The following is a 17,364-nucleotide window of genomic DNA, read 5'->3' on the forward strand; positions in this document are numbered from 1 at the left end:
TGTTTAATTTGACATAAACATTAAATACCTTGCTTTAACATTTAATACATACTCATGTGATGCTATCATGTATTATCTATCTCTACCGTCATGCACAGATGACACAGAAATACACACCAGGAAATGTTTTCCTTCTGGAGAAAGAAAAGTAAAAGCCCTACAAAAAAGAAGCTTCCCAGTTTTAAATTCAAAGTAAAAATAAAAGTAATTAGCAAATACTGAATTCTAAAGTCACTAGGGTAAAAATGCACATTATTAATGATGCCATGACCCTCAGGAACAGATACATGTGGGTCCAATCTTGCAAAGCCAAGCTCATATATGTTTTTATTCCCTGCGCTCCAGGATGTGACTTCCTTATACACTTGTTTGAAAATAGTGCTGCTATGACTGTGCTTGAACATGAACAGCTACACTGCTGAACAGCTCAGGAGCCTGTACTCCTGGCTTTTCAGAAATTATACAGATGGCAACTAGTGTAAACACTGGAAGGATGATTTCCTAATTCATTCTTTATTTTTAAGTATGTTCTTCTCATACGTTTAACATGCAAAAAAAAAATGCACATAAAATAGCCCCAAGCCCTGTTTCTCTGGGAAATGGCTACCTTCAAAACTCAAAAGACTGAAACAAATCACAGCTGGGTTTATCAAGGTGCCCTCTTCTGGCCTCTAAAAAAAACGTTGTCTTGCTGTCTCACCTGGTTTCTTTGCTTGGAAGAGGCATCAAAACGTTTGCAAAACAATCTGTTTGTGCAAATTATCCATTTATTTAATAAACTGGCCAGAAAAATACCACCACAAACCACTCTTGATACCATACAAAACATTTAAAAATCCCTCCATGATGTATGTGTTTATAAAAATAGCTTACAACATTACTCTGTAAATCTCAGTAGAAATACATGAATTTCATACTGGGTAGAAATTTAGGCATAATAAGGCATTTTGCCCAGAGAGCTTGAGAATTTACCCCCTATTCACACAGCACTACTAAACTCTCCAGAACCACTTAATAAAAGTAAACTGAATCTTTCTGCTAAAACAGTGGGAAATGTAAAAAACAGATCAAAAAGCACATTCATTTCCATTACAAAGAGACATTTTTACCATTTCTTGGTAAATACGTATGCAGTTTATCCAACATAGGAGGAGCATTCAAGAAAGTACATTTGTTATTCTTCCATGGAAACCTCTGTTTTAAAAGTATTGTTTTCTTAATTAAATATAAAACAAAGCATACATGGAAACAAATACAGCTTTTAGATCATATCTACACAGAATATTTTTCACTATTGGTTTTTGGAGGTGTTTGCTTGTTTGTTTTGGGGGTGGCGGTTCTTTGGTTGTTTGGTTTTGGTTTTTTATTCTACAGGCCCCCTAATCTGAAGGAAAGTCAAAGTGGTTCGAAGTGGCCAATTCATATCCGAAATGGTGCAGCATACGATAGCTCACCTGAAAAGCAAGAATTTATTCAAATTCAATGAATTTCAGAGCTGAGCTCTTGGAAGTATAATTCATTCCACATTGGAACTCTCTCAGTTCCAAACTGGATTAATTATAATCACATAAGCTGCAAGATAAAGCTAAGAAGATCACATCTGTGTTATATCATGGTTGTTACCGTCAGGGAAAAAACCCACCTTTCGGTATAACAAGGCCTTAATAAAAAGTATTTTCCCTTCTCACCAAGGAGAATGTTTTCGTAAGTAAGTTTATCTAAAATAAAAAGTCACAACAGAGTCAGTTTGGAAGCCAAGAAAGAAATACGTTATTCTACATGGTACTAAACCTTTTTCCAAGGATATCTTCTTCCTCGTGATCAAACATGAAGACGCAACTTCCCCTCCATAGGCATGTGAGCTGGTAAAACGCACGCTCGTGAGGGGACCTTGCAATTCCCGTGTTACAACCGAGTACACAGGGGCACTACGCAATCATCTGAACTTGTGGTAATTCTCTTGAGTTCCGAAGTTCTTTGTTGAGGTAAGAAACTAGAGAGGAATAAACCCAAAACAAAACGGTTGTTGTCCAGCTGTGCTAGCAGTCTTCCATCACTGCCCACCAGACAATGCAGGTTGCAGGCTATGACTTCATGAAAGCATTCGTTAAATGCCCTGCTAAGCAACAGCCCCATAGTCAATATTCCCATTGCGTTGCTAATTGCCAGCCCATCACCGCAAGTGACAACTCCCACAGCGCTCTTCTCCTTCGCTTGAGGGAACGCTCTGGTTGAGAGCTACACGTTTCTGCAGACGACCGAGGATGACTTCTCCCCAAACCTTTCTTCTGAATTGCACAAGTCAGACACTGCGATGAAAGCCAGTCTCTGGCAATAACAACAATGGGGGTCTTTAACCTCAGCATCCACTCTGAAGGATACTTTCACCAGAACGCTTAGTCACGGACAGAGTGGTGAATATCTTCAGGGAAAGAAAAAAAGACAAATTTTAATATGGCTAGAATGAATTTTCTCTTCTAGAAGATCAACTTGTGCATAATGCTCAAAACTACACCAGTTTCTTAAAGTAATAATGAAAACCATACATTTTAAATCCTTGCCACTAAATAGCATCCATGGATACAAATATCCTTTGTTCTCTTCATTTACCTTATGGTCTTCCTTTTACAGTGGAAAAGAAAGAATTAAGGAAACCACACAACTTCCTATCCCATTTTGTCTTAATGCTCCTAAGTTTTCACAGTGGCAACGAGCTCAGCAGTAATAAACTCCGGTCTGCACACCTAATGAATGAGTGTCTTTATGGCTCAAAGAGAACTTTTCTTTGTTCGGAAAGTGAAGTTAACTCAAGGCTACAACATTTGCAGACAACATGTATGTTGCCTCTGTACCTTTCCAGATATTATAGAAATGTGGAATTGGTTGCTAATGTAGGTATTATGTCTGGGATTTGTATCCTCCGGACAATAGCTAAGAAACACTTAGTAAATCTAGTTTGAAAAAGTCCAATCTTTAGTGCTTTCAAGTCACATCAAAGAAAACAACAATTTTGAGAATAATTATTGTAAAATTAAAAGGTATCAAGATTCAAGAATAAAAATTCTACAAAACCTTGTTTAATATTAGAACTTTACTATGCAAATAATTGCATAGTTTTGCATAGATGTAATATAGAAAGGAAAAAAGGAAATCAAAACCACTTCTATCTAAATGGTTCAAAGTTGCAATAATTAGCTATCATCAAAGCCATCTCTCAGGAAGAATAAACTCAGCACAGAATAACGTATATACGCATTTCAATTATGCAAATAACACTGAAGTATCTACAGATAATGGGAACCTGAAAGCCCTACAGTTCTCTAAGTAGAAGCCTTGCTGCATTAAGGCTGCTAGCAGCCCTTTAGAGAACAACATCAATAAATGATATACCTCTTCCACTTTCTAGAAGCCTGCAAAGCATTACGCACAAATCAGGAAGACAAACACATGCCTAACACATATGGCCAAAGAACAGCCATATATTTCAACTATAGTGCATGGCTTGAGACAGGGTTTCTAACTCTTCAGCTCTGATCCACAGAGTGACAATATTTATTGTTATTTCACTTTGAAAGACAAAGATTAAAAAGCACAGAATTTATCTGTTTTCTTCTCAGCCCAACCGCAAGCTCTGGGTGTGCTAGCCAGTTCCAATGGCTGCGGGGACCACACAGCTCCCTACCTCCAGTAAGCCAGCTGGGGGTCATTTGATAATTACTGGAAACATGAATTTTTTTGACAGAACTTGTTAGTTATTTGAGCAAAGACAAAACCTTAGGTCCAATGCCTGAAAAGCCATCATTAACTAACTCGAAGAATCATGCCAGCATTCAGAAGACATTTTCTCTTCACCACAGATGCTCGATTATTCACGGCTGTATTTCACGCAGTGGAGTACAGTCTAGGCTGAGAGGCAATTCTCTGCAAGGCTGAGGTCCTACCGATCTGTGCTCACACTTATTTGTACTTTCCTTTGCAAGAAATTCCATTCAGAGTTCAGGCTTTCTGCAGAATAAAAAGCTGCTCAAATAACAGAAGCGAAATCTGGCTCTAATTTGTAAGCAGTGAGAAATGGGACTCTCAGTCTTACAGTCTTCTTCAAGCCGAGTAGCACCTTGTCTCACAGGAGACTCTCCGAGGAAGGAATTAGTACCAATGCCAGTGAAGATTTCAGCATTTGACCCTGCTGCTTAGATCAGACTTTCTTTTCCTTAGTTTTTACATGGATGTAAGACAAAAATAACGCCAGTATCATCCATCATTCTATTCATCCAGATACGCACAGTCCTCACAAATTCCAAACAATTTTGAAGCATTTTTTTAATCAAAGAGTACCATCTTGCACTTTGATTTTTGTTTACTGCTGAAGAGATTAAATTAAGTAACAGGCATACGAAAACCTTTTGAAGACTGGCACTAAAAATGGTTGCTGTTCCCTGGAGCTTTTAAATAGTGTATTTCTCCTGAGCCAATTTCTTCCTCCCCCGCTCAAACAAATATGATTATCTGAAATTACCTCCCTAAATTATGTCCAATCATCATTCTATTCAGTTTCAATTTTAGCAGCTCAGATGTCCAGAATAAATTATGACTATCATCCTCTCTTCACACTGCATATGCTAATATCCCGCTTGAGTTCACAGGTTTGAATGCCTCCCTCAGAGCTCCCCCTCCACGAGGCCCCTGGTAAGATAAGGACCTCCTACCCCTCCCTCTTCAAGGACTTCCAAGAACACCATTAGATGACACTACAGAAAAAAAAAAAACAGAATCTGTATTGTGGATGCTTTGAAGACGGTTCAGATTCTTAGCAGTTCATTCCATTAACGGAGCACATATTATATTGCTTATACTGTATCACTGGAAACACAGAACAAGAGAAGAGTTCTTCACTTCTGCAGATGACCATCCTGACGCTCTCTACTAAATTTTGTAGCTAACACATGCAGGTAAGAAAACAGATTCTGTACAAGGACCTACAAAGGTGATACACAGTGTTTGCAGGCATCCTCAGCTCATGTAACTGGTCCTAATACTACTAAAATCAGAGGAGCATCTCTGATTTGTACCTGGGAGGAGCTGTCTCCCAGCCACTAGAGAAAATGAAGCTCTTCCTTAAAGAGGAACAGCGAGACAAACGCAAGAAAAAAGTGGTTGTGTTTCAACTTCACTTCAAAAGTGAAGTCCTAGAGACTAAAGGACAGATCCTTAGAAGGGTAGAATTTAATAGAAATAATTGTCATGTAGCTGGTCCCCTTCCATAGCACCAGTTTATAAGCCAATCTTAAGTACATCTATCTAGAAAAATACTAGCTTTGACAAACACTTTAGCAATATTTGAAGCCTTCGTAAATGGATCTTTGAGTGGGAGGAAAATTCTTTACTTCCCAGTAGAGGGAGCACTAGATTAGGGGAGACTAAACGTTTCACAAATTACCACACTAAAAAAAAACAATCCCAGATTACTCTTAAATGCTAGATTTCTAAATATTAAAACCAGATCATTTCCTGTCCTTTCCTCTCCCCTACTTCCCCCACATTCAGATCTCTTTAATAGAGCTCTGCTACGCAGATTTCCAACACTTTACCCTAGACCACTACGAAAGCTGAGATATGAGGTGACGCCATATACAAACCTCTGCACAGACGGGATGAATTCCTATGGTGCTGTCCAGCTGTTCTTTTGTTATCCCACATTTAATAGCAGCTGCAAACCCTTGGGTGACTTCTCCAGCATTTGGACCAAGGACGTGGAAACCAATGACTCTCTCCTAAATACCAAAGATAACCAAATGCAAGCAGTTCTTAGATAACGTGTAAGGTTTTCTTACTCCAAGTATGTAATTTCATCAGTTCACAAAACATACCACAAATTAACATAACCACGCAAATGTGAACTATCATTAGCACCAACAGATGGGAGATAGTCGGTATAATTTTGTTCTCTCTCCAAAAAGAGAAAAAGATTCAACTAGGAACTCAAGAATCAGCTTCCTTACGAAGTTTTGTGCAGGAGTCCGCTGTTCACATCAGCAGCATACACCATCATGATCTGTGTTTGATTGTGGTGTATGTCCAAATTGCAAACATGCATTTAAATTTTATTCAGGCAAGCTGTTCCACTCGTTTCAACAGACTGCTTGCCTACGCAAAGACGAACGCCTTTCACAAAAGTTTGCAACATCAGGGCCTATGCTGGGTGAGCATACGGTGTGTATCTATTAAAAAAAATTCAGTTTGATAGTTGTTTACAGGAAAGGGCCAGAAGCTAAAAGTTTGGCTAACAGATGTAGCAAGAGATGCACTGTAGCTAAACCGACGACTACTCTTGTTGCAGTGTTCGCTGCCTTTGGGAGAGAATATACCTAGAGACTGGCAAAACAAACTGAAAGACATCCAGTTACAAGGAAGATACTATTACTCCACACTTTTCACATCTATACTACTGTTCAATTGCAAAATACATCAAACTGCACATATATCCTCAGCAAACAATCAACAGAAATATTGACTTGACCTGCTTTTCTTCAAGAAAAGCTTGTTTCTCTAAGAAAAGCAAGTAGTCTTTAGCAAATGCCAACTGCTGTGGGCTTCAGTGGCTTTCAGGGCATTAATCAGATGTTGCTGAGCACAGATGTAGCCCAGTTGGGTATCAAAAGTTACCTGCTCCTCTTGCTAAATATGACATATAAGGGATTGTGGATACTCAGTACACTGAAAGGTTACTTTTCTTTCAGTAAGCCCGAGGACTGAGATTTACCACAGGATTTATTTAAACTAGAAAAGCTATAATTAGGTAATCACTCAAATGGAATTATCCTTATTTTCCTTTAAAAATATGTACTTATGTAAAAATAGAACTATAGTAAAAAAAGTGGGGTAACTACTTTTAAAGTTTTAAATAGTTACTGAACAAATTTTTCATCCAGGCTAACTTTCAGCTCTACCTCTACATGTTTAAACACGTTCCCAATTTTCAGGACAAGAAATGGAAACAAATTAATGAAACACTTTAAAACACCATTAAACCTTTTCATTTCCTTAAGTAACTTTGGATTAGGAACACAACCATAGGTTCTAGAATAGTTTCCACACTAGTGCAAACTCCTCCAGAAAGAGAGGGACAAAACCATACAGGTTTCCAAATTTTACAAAATGGTGATGTGATGCTTGGAAACACTGCAGTAAGAGAAACCTCTGTCTGATGATAAAAGAAAACAGATAAAGTAGATCCAAAATGTTATTAGGGCTGACAACTCCATGCCACTATCTTAACAAGAATACATCTTTAAAGCCTACTATTTTTCATAATAATTCGTATTACTAAAATCAACTAAATTTTTATTAAACAGATTCAGAGGGGGAAACACCAATTCTTTTGACCACCTAGTAATTTTGCTTGTGCTTCTGCAGGTATTGTACATTTCCATAGCCAGGGAGTTTTAACCTAGTCCAACGATAATCCTGACATTATCACTCTAAATGAGATTTGTGCGGGCAAGATACATTAATCCTGTTAGAATGAGCTGAGGAGTTTTATATAAGACGCATGTGGATTTGCAGAGGTTACAAGTTGTGATGGTTTCTGAGTAACCTCAATTTCAGAGAGTAGAACCTCTCAGAAAAGGATGTCTCAGTTTGGGGAGGGGAGCATAAGATAAACACATAAGACTTACAATCATTTTTACATGCATTGATTCGTTCACTTTTCAAAACTGATAAACAGTCTTAGAGATCTCTAACTCCTATTCCACATATTTGAAGTACCACCATATACCAACGGCAATGACAGAATTTTCTGTTTTACTGAGGGCCATTTTTGCATAAACAAAAGTATTGCATCACTATTAATATTTATTAAATTTCAAAAGGTAGAAAAATTTAAATTGATTTTTAATTTGTTAAAAATAACCTATTTATAGCTGCAGTATCAATGGTCCCTATAATGAACATATGGCTGCTGTATTCCCTGTAAGGAAAGATGCACTTACATTATCTTGAATATTGCAAATTATCTTCGCATAGCATTTGTTGTTGTCTCTGGATGGCACAGTCCATTCCAGTGGCCAGAAATGACTATGGTACACCTGGAAATACAACACAGGTTAAAAAAAAAAAAAAGTTGTGTAATTTCACAGCAGAGAGCACGATCTTCCAAAACCTGCCAGATTATCTTAAACTTGCCTCGTCTACCTTCAAAGGCAGAACTTTACTACTGACTGCAGTTGCTGAAATCACACATGTGAAAACTTCCAACAATTGTGATGCAGCACAAGGACAAACCGATAACTAATAACTCTTCATTAGTGATCAGCCACGCATGTGGAATTTGGAACACTCGAAATCAAGGTGAAACTCCTTCCTCTTGAAGAATGCCAAAGAATGAAGCCTCTACAAAACAAGCACTAGAGTCATCCAATAATTACAAAAAAAAAAAGGAGCCATAAGTGTATTAATTACACTTCCAGGATGCAGTTCACCCCACTGTCATTAAACTAGACCAATACAAGCGTCTCTCACGGAAGGCTGTATTGTCTCTGAGTCTACTCAGGATGAAGGCAAAAATATTTCTCAGAACAGAAAAACGGAGGAAATAATAGCTTCAGAGTCTGGGTTTAGGAGAGATGAGGGCACGCTTTTTGCATGCTCTCTTAGATTATGTATCACTGCAAAACGCAAAGTACATTTTAAAAAAAAACAACAAACAAAACCAAATCCATATTCTTTTGTCTGTGCCAGTCAACATCACTGGACCGATTCCGAACTGCAGACAAAGTTGCTCACTCACCTGTACAGTATGTATTTCAGAAAATGACACGGTGTTTTGAGGCACAGTTCTATCCAGAACTCTCAAGAACTCCCATTACAAGACAACCTCAAACTGACTACTAATTGAAAGAAGTTTTTAATTGATCACAACTCCAGTAAAAATACATCCCTTCACAAACTGAGAGACAGCTCAATATTTTTTCCATATTAATGGGCCTATAAAGCATTTTTAAGCATTGCTGTCTGAAATTGAAATCTAACAGGTCTGAATGACAGATGCAACTCAATAACTCTACCAAAGCTTGCAAAAGCCAACATGGTGACATGATAGAGAGGTCAGAATAAACTAAATTAGGCCTTGGCCACAATACAAATGATTCTGGATGCATATTTTCAAAAATGGCTTTGAAAATGTAAAGTGTATTTTCCACAAAGAAAAGTCCAATGTTACAAATGTAACAGCAAGAATTTGACTCATTAACAAAAATTTGACTGTGTATATACAAACTTTGTGGGAGAACAGAATTTAAACCCCTGCCCTATAGTCAAGTTAACGGTACTTGACACACTGCCATTTTAAGTCACATTTACTTATTTTCTCCACAGTTCAAGTCAAAAAACATAACTGACAAAGCTAAGAGGGAGACAAGTTCTCAACTTTATGAGCCACCACTTACCTGCTTCTTTCACCAAATAATGCTCCTCAGGTCATCTTCGTGGGAAATAAAAGTTCAGTTTATTGTCAGACCCCCTCCCCTCATGCTTTCTGTAACATGGTCTGTACAGTATTTTGTAAGAACAGCCTTAGGCACTAAGTGCTTACATGTATCTAATTTCACTCTTGACCAGCAACCCCAGAGAATGAGAAGGCATCACTCCTGTGAGTAAAATTAAGCACATACCTCTTTGCACAGTCAAAATAAACAGGAAAAATGAGCATAACATTTGGCTTTATAAACTAAAACCACCATGGCAAGGAATTTGCCACACTGTAACTACAAAAAGCTTGACTTGGACATTAAAACCAATGTATTGCTTCCAACACACAAGCAGCTTTAATTTATCCTGAAGTATTTGCAGACACAAAGAAACTTTTTTCTTTTTTAACCAAATATTCCACCTTCAAGCCCTGTTTACTAAAAATAGAACATATTTGCAACTAGAGCTATCGGAATTGGGGACTGTTTTTATAACATGTCTAGGAACTGCCAAGGAAGACAAAAATGTACCTAGTCACCTCCTGCCCTTACATCAGAACACAGAATGCCATTTTAATTGACTCTTAACACTATTTTAAATTACAAATTGAGAACTTAAAATCCAGATGAAACTAAGGCATTTACCTCTATGTTTTCCTCCCCAAACTTCTCTACCGCAGCCTCTTCAGAATACCCACAGGCTCCGTACTCCAAAGGAGTGAATACAGTGGTTGGAACATTCACATAGTCACACTGTGTGGCATTCAAAACAAATAAAAACAACATGTAATATCAGTAGTAAAACCAGCACAATGACTAAAACTCAGCCGTCTGAAATTCAGACAGGAAGAAAAGTTGGATTATTCAGAATTCTGAAAGCTACTCTTTTTTTTTTAATTAAAAAATTGTTTTAAATTAAAATACAGTTTTGGTGTTGTCCCTCTCAGAGGCATTAACTAGAGCAAAAACAGAACAACAACTTAAAGCCATGCTGACATTAACATGCATAGATTAAAAGGAAGAGGAAATTCAGTGCCCTGTTTTAAAAATGTACCAGATCAAAGGTCTGGTACATTTTTAAACCAGATAAAAAGTAGACTGTTCAACTGCTTCTACAAAGCATGCTATTTTTAGATGGGAGTGCTGCGAAGACAACACCACCATCAAAACCCATCATCTTTTTCATCACCTGTGGCCTAGGTGATGCCAAAGAACTAAAGATATGAACTACAGCCATGTGGGGGGACAGACAGAACTAGAGCTGATACTGTGCACTTAATCACATACCATGAGAGACAAACACTAACCCTTGACTTCAGTGGGGCTTTACAGTGTTTTAGAGGTTCCCTCTCCGGGCCTAACCACCCTTGCTGTAAAGAAGTTTACTTTTATGTTTAAATGGAATTTTTCTATGTTTCAGTTTGAATCCATTGCCTCTTGTCCTTGCACTTTACCACTGAAAAGAGTCTGGCTCCATCTTCTTTACTCTCTACCACCAGGTATAAAGACAAATTGATATAAGCGCCCCCCAAGCCATCTCTTCTGCAGGGTATAAAAACTCCCAGCTGTCTCAGACTCTTCTCATGTTCCAGATGCTCCAGTCCCTTAATCACAGTCATGGCCCTTTGCTGGACTTGTCTTGTCCTTCTTGCACTGGGGAGCCCAAAACTGGACACAAAATCCAAACCTGTCTCACCAGGGCTAAGTGGAGGGGAAAAGGTCACTTTCCTCCACCTGCTGGCAACGCTCTGCCAGGACGCATCCAAAGATGTAGCCCAGGATGTCTCTGGTCTTCTTTACCGTGAGCATATATTGCACATTACAGGGTCAACTTGTCCTCCAGATCCCGCGAGGATTTCTCTGCACAGCTGTTTTCCAGCTGCTGGTTCCCCAGGCTGTGCTGGTGCATGGGGTTACACCTCCCTGGGTGCAGGACTTAGCACTTCTCCTCACTGAACTTTATGAGATTCCGGTCAGCCCATTTCTCGAGCCTGATGAGGTCCCTCTGAGTGACAGCACAATCATTGGGTGCATCAGTCACTTCCTCCCAGTTTTGTATCATCTGCAAACTTGCTGAGGGTGCACTCTGTCTCATCATCCAGATCATTAATGAAGATATTAAACAGTGCCAGACCGAGTATCCAACCCTGTGGCACGCCACTAGTGACTGGCCTCCAGCTGGTCTTTGCAACGCTGGTCACAGCCCGTTAAGCCTGGCAGTTTAGTTTTCAATTCCGAGCTGGTTTTCAATCCACCTCACCGCCCACTTATCTAGCCTGTACTTCATCCGTTTGTCTATGAGAACGTTATGGGAGACAGTGTCAAAAGCCTTTACTAGAGACAAAGTAAACAACATCCTCCCCCTCCCCGCCCCCCCACCTCGCTCCTCATATCCACCAGGTCAGTCATTCTGCCACAGCAGACTAGCAGGCTGGTCAGCTCTATTTCATTTCTAGTAATTTTAATTTCTACAGATTTCAATTAATTTCCTGTGTGACTGGGGATCAACTAAGAGGCTGCTTACCATCCTTTCCCCACCCGTCCGTAACACTTCACTGTGTTTCATACAAATCACCCTTTCTGGATTTTGTTGCAACAGCAATGTAAGCCAGGTTCCCATCTAAGTAGCTACTTATTTCTTGGATTCACTGAAAGAGATGATGCTTTCTTTGGCAGCCTAAGGATTTTCATACCTAGTGAGACAGTTATCGGGCATAAAATGTAAATGTAAATTAAGACATATCCATAGTATTGCAGCAAGAAAAAAATTCTGGCTCCAGCTATGTTTTTCGTAAACTTTGCCTGGCTGATGTAATGACACTATGCACGTTGATGCAGGATTCTGCTACTGCAATACCTGCCAACCTAAAATAAACAACTCAATCAAGCTCTAAATCTGACCGACAGCTGAACTTGATATGAATACAGCAGGTTCTGAAAGAGAAAAACCTTTATGCTTATGCCCTATGGTTATGAAAGTGAGACAAGCACCCACATCCATGGTGCTTGGATAAAAGCTCTTTAAAGGCACTCCCTCTTCCTCCTGCTTTAAAGACAAGGTGTAAATGAGTACCCATGTTACTGCTATTTGGACTAGCATAACTTGACTGAGACCTACAGTTGCAATAGTATGACAAGTAAACACTGAATTGATGAACTCAACATCTCAGGTATGAATACATGCTGACTTGTTGGTACATTTGATCTTCCTTTGTGACTTTATTCAATTACAAGCAGAATTACAGTACTACATTGAAAATGTAAGGATGAGAAGTGAAAAAACTAATGGAAATAATGTTGGAAATGAAAAGCATCACAAACCCCTTTTACACTTAGGGATCATAGGTAGCTTTAGTAAACTGCCTATGAATTAGAGCTAAAGCATTTAATGAGACGGGAAAGATTGAGGACTTTTAGGGAAGGCGGTAGAGTTGAAAACAAGTTAAATTATCTCAGTTGATTTTATTATTATTATACTCTGAGAGAAAAATAAAATCTTTTAATAGGAAAAAAAAAGAGACTACTGCTTAATCCATAAAGTATTAATTTAATCCTACACAATTAGCAGAACATATCTGCAGTAATATCTTTGCAAGTGAAAAATTAAAGCGATCATCAAAGCTAATCCTTAAAAGCCTGCTGAGTTTTCCATAAACAGACTTGCACTATGCACTTAGAAGTAGAGCAATGACAGTGTTTTGTGGCAACTGGTTCCTTACCTTACTGGTTGCCCCAGCATAAAGCCTTCGAACTAATAATCTTCCTGCCTGGATTGCCACTGGTGTGAGTTCCAGCTTATCCTGCAGTATATCTCCAACAGCATAGATATACGGCACGTTTGTTTGCTCCTCATCGTTGACAGGAATTTTTCCTGTTCTGCAATTTGAATTAACAAGTTAAAAAAAGATCTAACCATTCTGATGTGAAGACTGGAGGTGTAAATAACCTTGCAGGAGTTAGGCCCTTTAGCTTTAAGAGAAAGACACATATTTGAAGTATGAGGGAAAGAAGTCACATTCACAATCTCACAATCTTGGGCAAGAATGTAAAGTAGTGCAAATTTGACCAAAACTACAGGAATTTATATACTGGATAAAGAGGTAGCCCGTGAAGTTGTGATTCACCTCCTGAATCAATTCTTTGGTGCAGCATAAATCCTTTCCTCAAACACCCTCTACTAACCACTGAGCTGTGTACTGGCAACCTGGAGAAATGACAGGAAGAGACATTCTCCCACTCAAGCTGTAGGACAAAAGAATTTCTCCACTACTGAAATTCCAGTCCAGTGGCTGAAGCAGTTTCTATAAACTTACTCTTCAGTCAGGGATAGGTCAAGCTCTTAGGCACTCTACTTAAGGAACAGCCAGCAAGCTTTTTAGCTACAAATGTACCAGGCCAATGGAAGATTTAAATTATCAATATTTCCCACTTCATTGATCAATGAGATAGTGCAGTAATCAATGCAGGAAACATATGTAACAGGGAAACCTCATCAGAAAGGCATAGAAACACAGTTACTTGAGGGCCCAGTGGTGATTTCCTTATTAAAATCCAACTTCCTCAATTTTAGTCTTGTTAACAAATATATCATTTAAGTTAATAATTTTATAGTTCATTCTATTAAGCTAGTAATAGGTGTCCTGATGTCAGAAAGATGTGTACTGCTCTACAAGACAACATGGGTCTGCCAGTTTTGAGCGGACCAAAATTTCCACTTACTATTTAGAACATCGCCAACAGTCCCCTTCAGCAACATCAGTCACTGCATTCATATATGAACTGCCCTCTGCACTGTTTTTCCATAGACTACCAAGTCAAGTTCTTGGTCCTGTGTCTTTTCTTCAAAGGGAACATTGTCTAGGTCTCATATGCCTCGAAGATGTTTTAGTTACCAATATTAAAAATGTTACTGATAGGTCCACTCCCTGGTGCAATGACCTCACTACATTAAACACAAAACGTTCCTCTACAGGAGACAGATTGTTCCCAAGGGTTGCTCTAAAGAAAGAGATAAACTCCTTCAAAAACTAAAACACATCACCAACTCCAACTGTGAGTTTAAAAAATGCTACTTTGACCTTGTATTTCAAAATAAACATATAGTGGCATTTATATTAAAAATTTAAACCCACCAAACTAAAAGCCTGTATGAACAAGCAGATCTCTGCCCCAAGAGGTGGTAAAGAGAAAAAAAAGGAGACGAGAATAAGAGTACAAGGAACAACCGCCATACTAGAACACCCAGTCTCTGGAAGAAGCTGAGACTGACCTGTGAACAGAATGGAACAAATGCTTTTGACTCCTAAGATCTAGGAACTGACATATCGGTATCAAAAAAGCAAACGTGGCAGTACTATGGGCGAAAATGCAGCTATCTGCTCCACAGTCTCCCATCCAAGCAGGAAACAAGTTTCTCCTCAAAGCGTTGAAAGGTTCATGCACCACTACCATTGCAATAGTAAATGACACAAGCTCACTAGTCAGTGGTGTACAGACATTGGTCCTTACTCTTCATTGATCTTCACTCCAACTTTGTCCAAACCAATGTTTCTTGTGCATGCATCTCTTCCGATTGCTAGCAACACCTGCAAAACAGCAATGTACATGTGACTGATTTTTTAAAACCTTGAAAGTGCATCTGCATGTGCTTATCTATTCTTTTCATTATATACCGAGGATTAGTAGCTAGGGCTTGGTCACATTAAGATGATCACGTTTGTTACCTGTTGTACTTTCACAGAGTTCAAGACAAGCTACACCATCACCATGACCTAACAATATCAGGTTTAATGATAAGATTAAATATAGTCAAATAGCTTTCCCTGGAAAAAAAACTCAAGAGCATTCTAAACAAATCAGGTAGGGTCAGATTCTTTATTTCCTTGCACTTTTATACCAAATTGTTATACCACATCCCTACCAGAGCACATGAACCCAGAATGCTCCACAAGCAAAGGGCTCTTCAGCAAGGAAACTCAGATGCTTAGGCAAATAAAATAATCTTTGTTTTGATCAGAAAATATAATTTACTTATATAGACTCTCAGCCAAGTCACTGTCAAAGAACATTATTTATTGAATATTATTTGTTTGAACATTTGTTCAGAATGATGGACAGACCAAGTCAAACTCTTACCCACCCTATCAACTTGGCTACCTTAACAAGCAAAACAAGTTCCAGCCTATAGTATCACAAGGAAAAGCGCCATGTGCTTTCCAGTCTTGGACAGCTGCCCAGGTAACGACACAATGCCTCTCATACGACAGTAAGAGCTGTGCCGAAGGAATCTGAAATCTGTTTCAAGTCTTTTAGATGACCAAGCATGCCAGATCTTCAGAGCTGAAAGTCTTAAAACGCATCACACACAGCTCATAGCTTCTATGAGGAGTGACAGCATTTCAGTGAAAGATGCAGTAGCAATAAGAAATCAGAAGTTTCCTTAATGAAAAGAGGGCACTGATTTGCTAGCTCAAAAGCTTTCGCTACTACGGACCAGGAAAAATAGTATTGCAACACTGTGCAACAGCGCTGTTGTTATTGTTAAACTTTCTCATAATACTAGCCTCCAGATGCACTGAGGCATGACCTTATTATGGGATGACTGATGCACTACACAGGTAAATGAGGTCACTGGCACACAGTACCACAGTCTAAAATCCCAGGCTGGCAAATGCTTGTCTTTACGCATTCAGTGTAGTTCCACATACTTTATCCACAATTTTTTTTTTTTTCTTTCAGCATCAAGGCCTAAGAAAATGAGTGGGGTGAGGGGTGATGGAAACAGCCAATCAAACATATAATGGCATACCTGCACACTGCAATTTTACCGGTTTAAGCGTGTAATGAAGTTCCCTGACTGACTTGCCACAGGGCATTAGTTGTTTTTGTGAACATGCTGCATCAACAACAGGTCTTGAGAAGACACGACATCTGTTTGTTTAGCTCTTGCAGAGATTATTATTTTATGCTAACTTCAGAACACGCTTAGTTACTGTGAAAGTTATTATAAATCATTACTTGTAGTTTATGACAAATATCCAACTGGAGAAAAGTCCTGCAAGTGATTGCACATGACCAAGTTTATCTACATACCCAAGCTAAAAAACAGGTTTTGAAAGTATGCAAGGGATCTGGTAAGGCACATGGGACTCATGCCCATGGATTCTGGGACTTCTGTCACATTGATTACCTGTTGACTGAGTGCAATTAGCATATTGTAATGATTAAAAATAATTTCAAAATATCTAAACTATGTATAAAAACATCCCACAAAATCGTAACATTAAACGGAAGGCTATTTCATGTTCTTTATGTATATAGGCAGGACTCACAGTATTGTATTCCCCTTCAGTTATTTCATTCCTCGTTGTGGACTTGGCTGTAACTTTTAATACTCCAGGAACTCCTTCCTCAATCTGCTCAACCTACAACATTAGGAAAAAAAAAAAAAGAGGAGGGTTTAGTTTCGAATAAATATATGCAAACGTGTCTTTGTCCCACCACATATCTTATCACTGAAAATGAGTGTTCAACCATGACCTAAAATTGAAGCATTCATTCTAAAGATATTTTCACCTTTCTCTAGATTTTTGATTACTACTACTAAAAATACCACTGTCTTAAGAAAAAAACCTCTTTGGAGTTCCCCAGAGTCAACTGAAATAAATATTCCTAGTTTTAACTACGGATCCAGCTGCACACTCTCTCTCAAGTAATGCAGCAGGTTACTGCCTATTCCAGCAAAGGAGAAAAAAAAAAAAAAAAAGTACAGGTGAATCTTTTTGCAACTGTGCTCTTTATTCAGAGTAATAAAAAAATAAAGTTTTTTTTAAAACAAAACCAAACCCAAAATCCTCCCCCTTCCACACCCCATTCCTCCATATACCAGAAAAAAAAA

General features: G+C 38.6%; 1 protein-coding gene across 2 annotated transcripts in view; it reads right to left on the reverse strand.

Annotated features, from left to right (window-relative positions):
* Positions 1–212: 212 nt before the first annotated feature.
* The window catches only part of TXNRD1 (thioredoxin reductase 1), a 42,825-nt gene continuing 25,673 nt past the window's right edge, over positions 213–17,364 (reverse strand). For both annotated transcript variants that reach the window (XM_086611136.1, XM_086611137.1), the window contains 7 exons: positions 16,799–16,891; positions 14,976–15,052; positions 13,187–13,343; positions 10,113–10,220; positions 7,992–8,087; positions 5,637–5,771; positions 213–2,422 (listed from right to left, as the gene is read on the reverse strand). In XM_086611136.1, coding sequence (XP_086467262.1) covers positions 2,354–2,422; positions 5,637–5,771; positions 7,992–8,087; positions 10,113–10,220; positions 13,187–13,343; positions 14,976–15,052; positions 16,799–16,891 — 735 coding nt within the window. In that variant the 3' untranslated portion in view covers positions 213–2,353. The remainder of the gene's footprint in view (positions 2,423–5,636; positions 5,772–7,991; positions 8,088–10,112; positions 10,221–13,186; positions 13,344–14,975; positions 15,053–16,798; positions 16,892–17,364) is intronic.

This window comes from Tauraco erythrolophus, chromosome 4, assembly GCF_009769465.1.
Source record: "Tauraco erythrolophus isolate bTauEry1 chromosome 4, bTauEry1.pri, whole genome shotgun sequence".
Taxonomy (NCBI): domain Eukaryota; kingdom Metazoa; phylum Chordata; class Aves; order Musophagiformes; family Musophagidae; genus Tauraco; species Tauraco erythrolophus.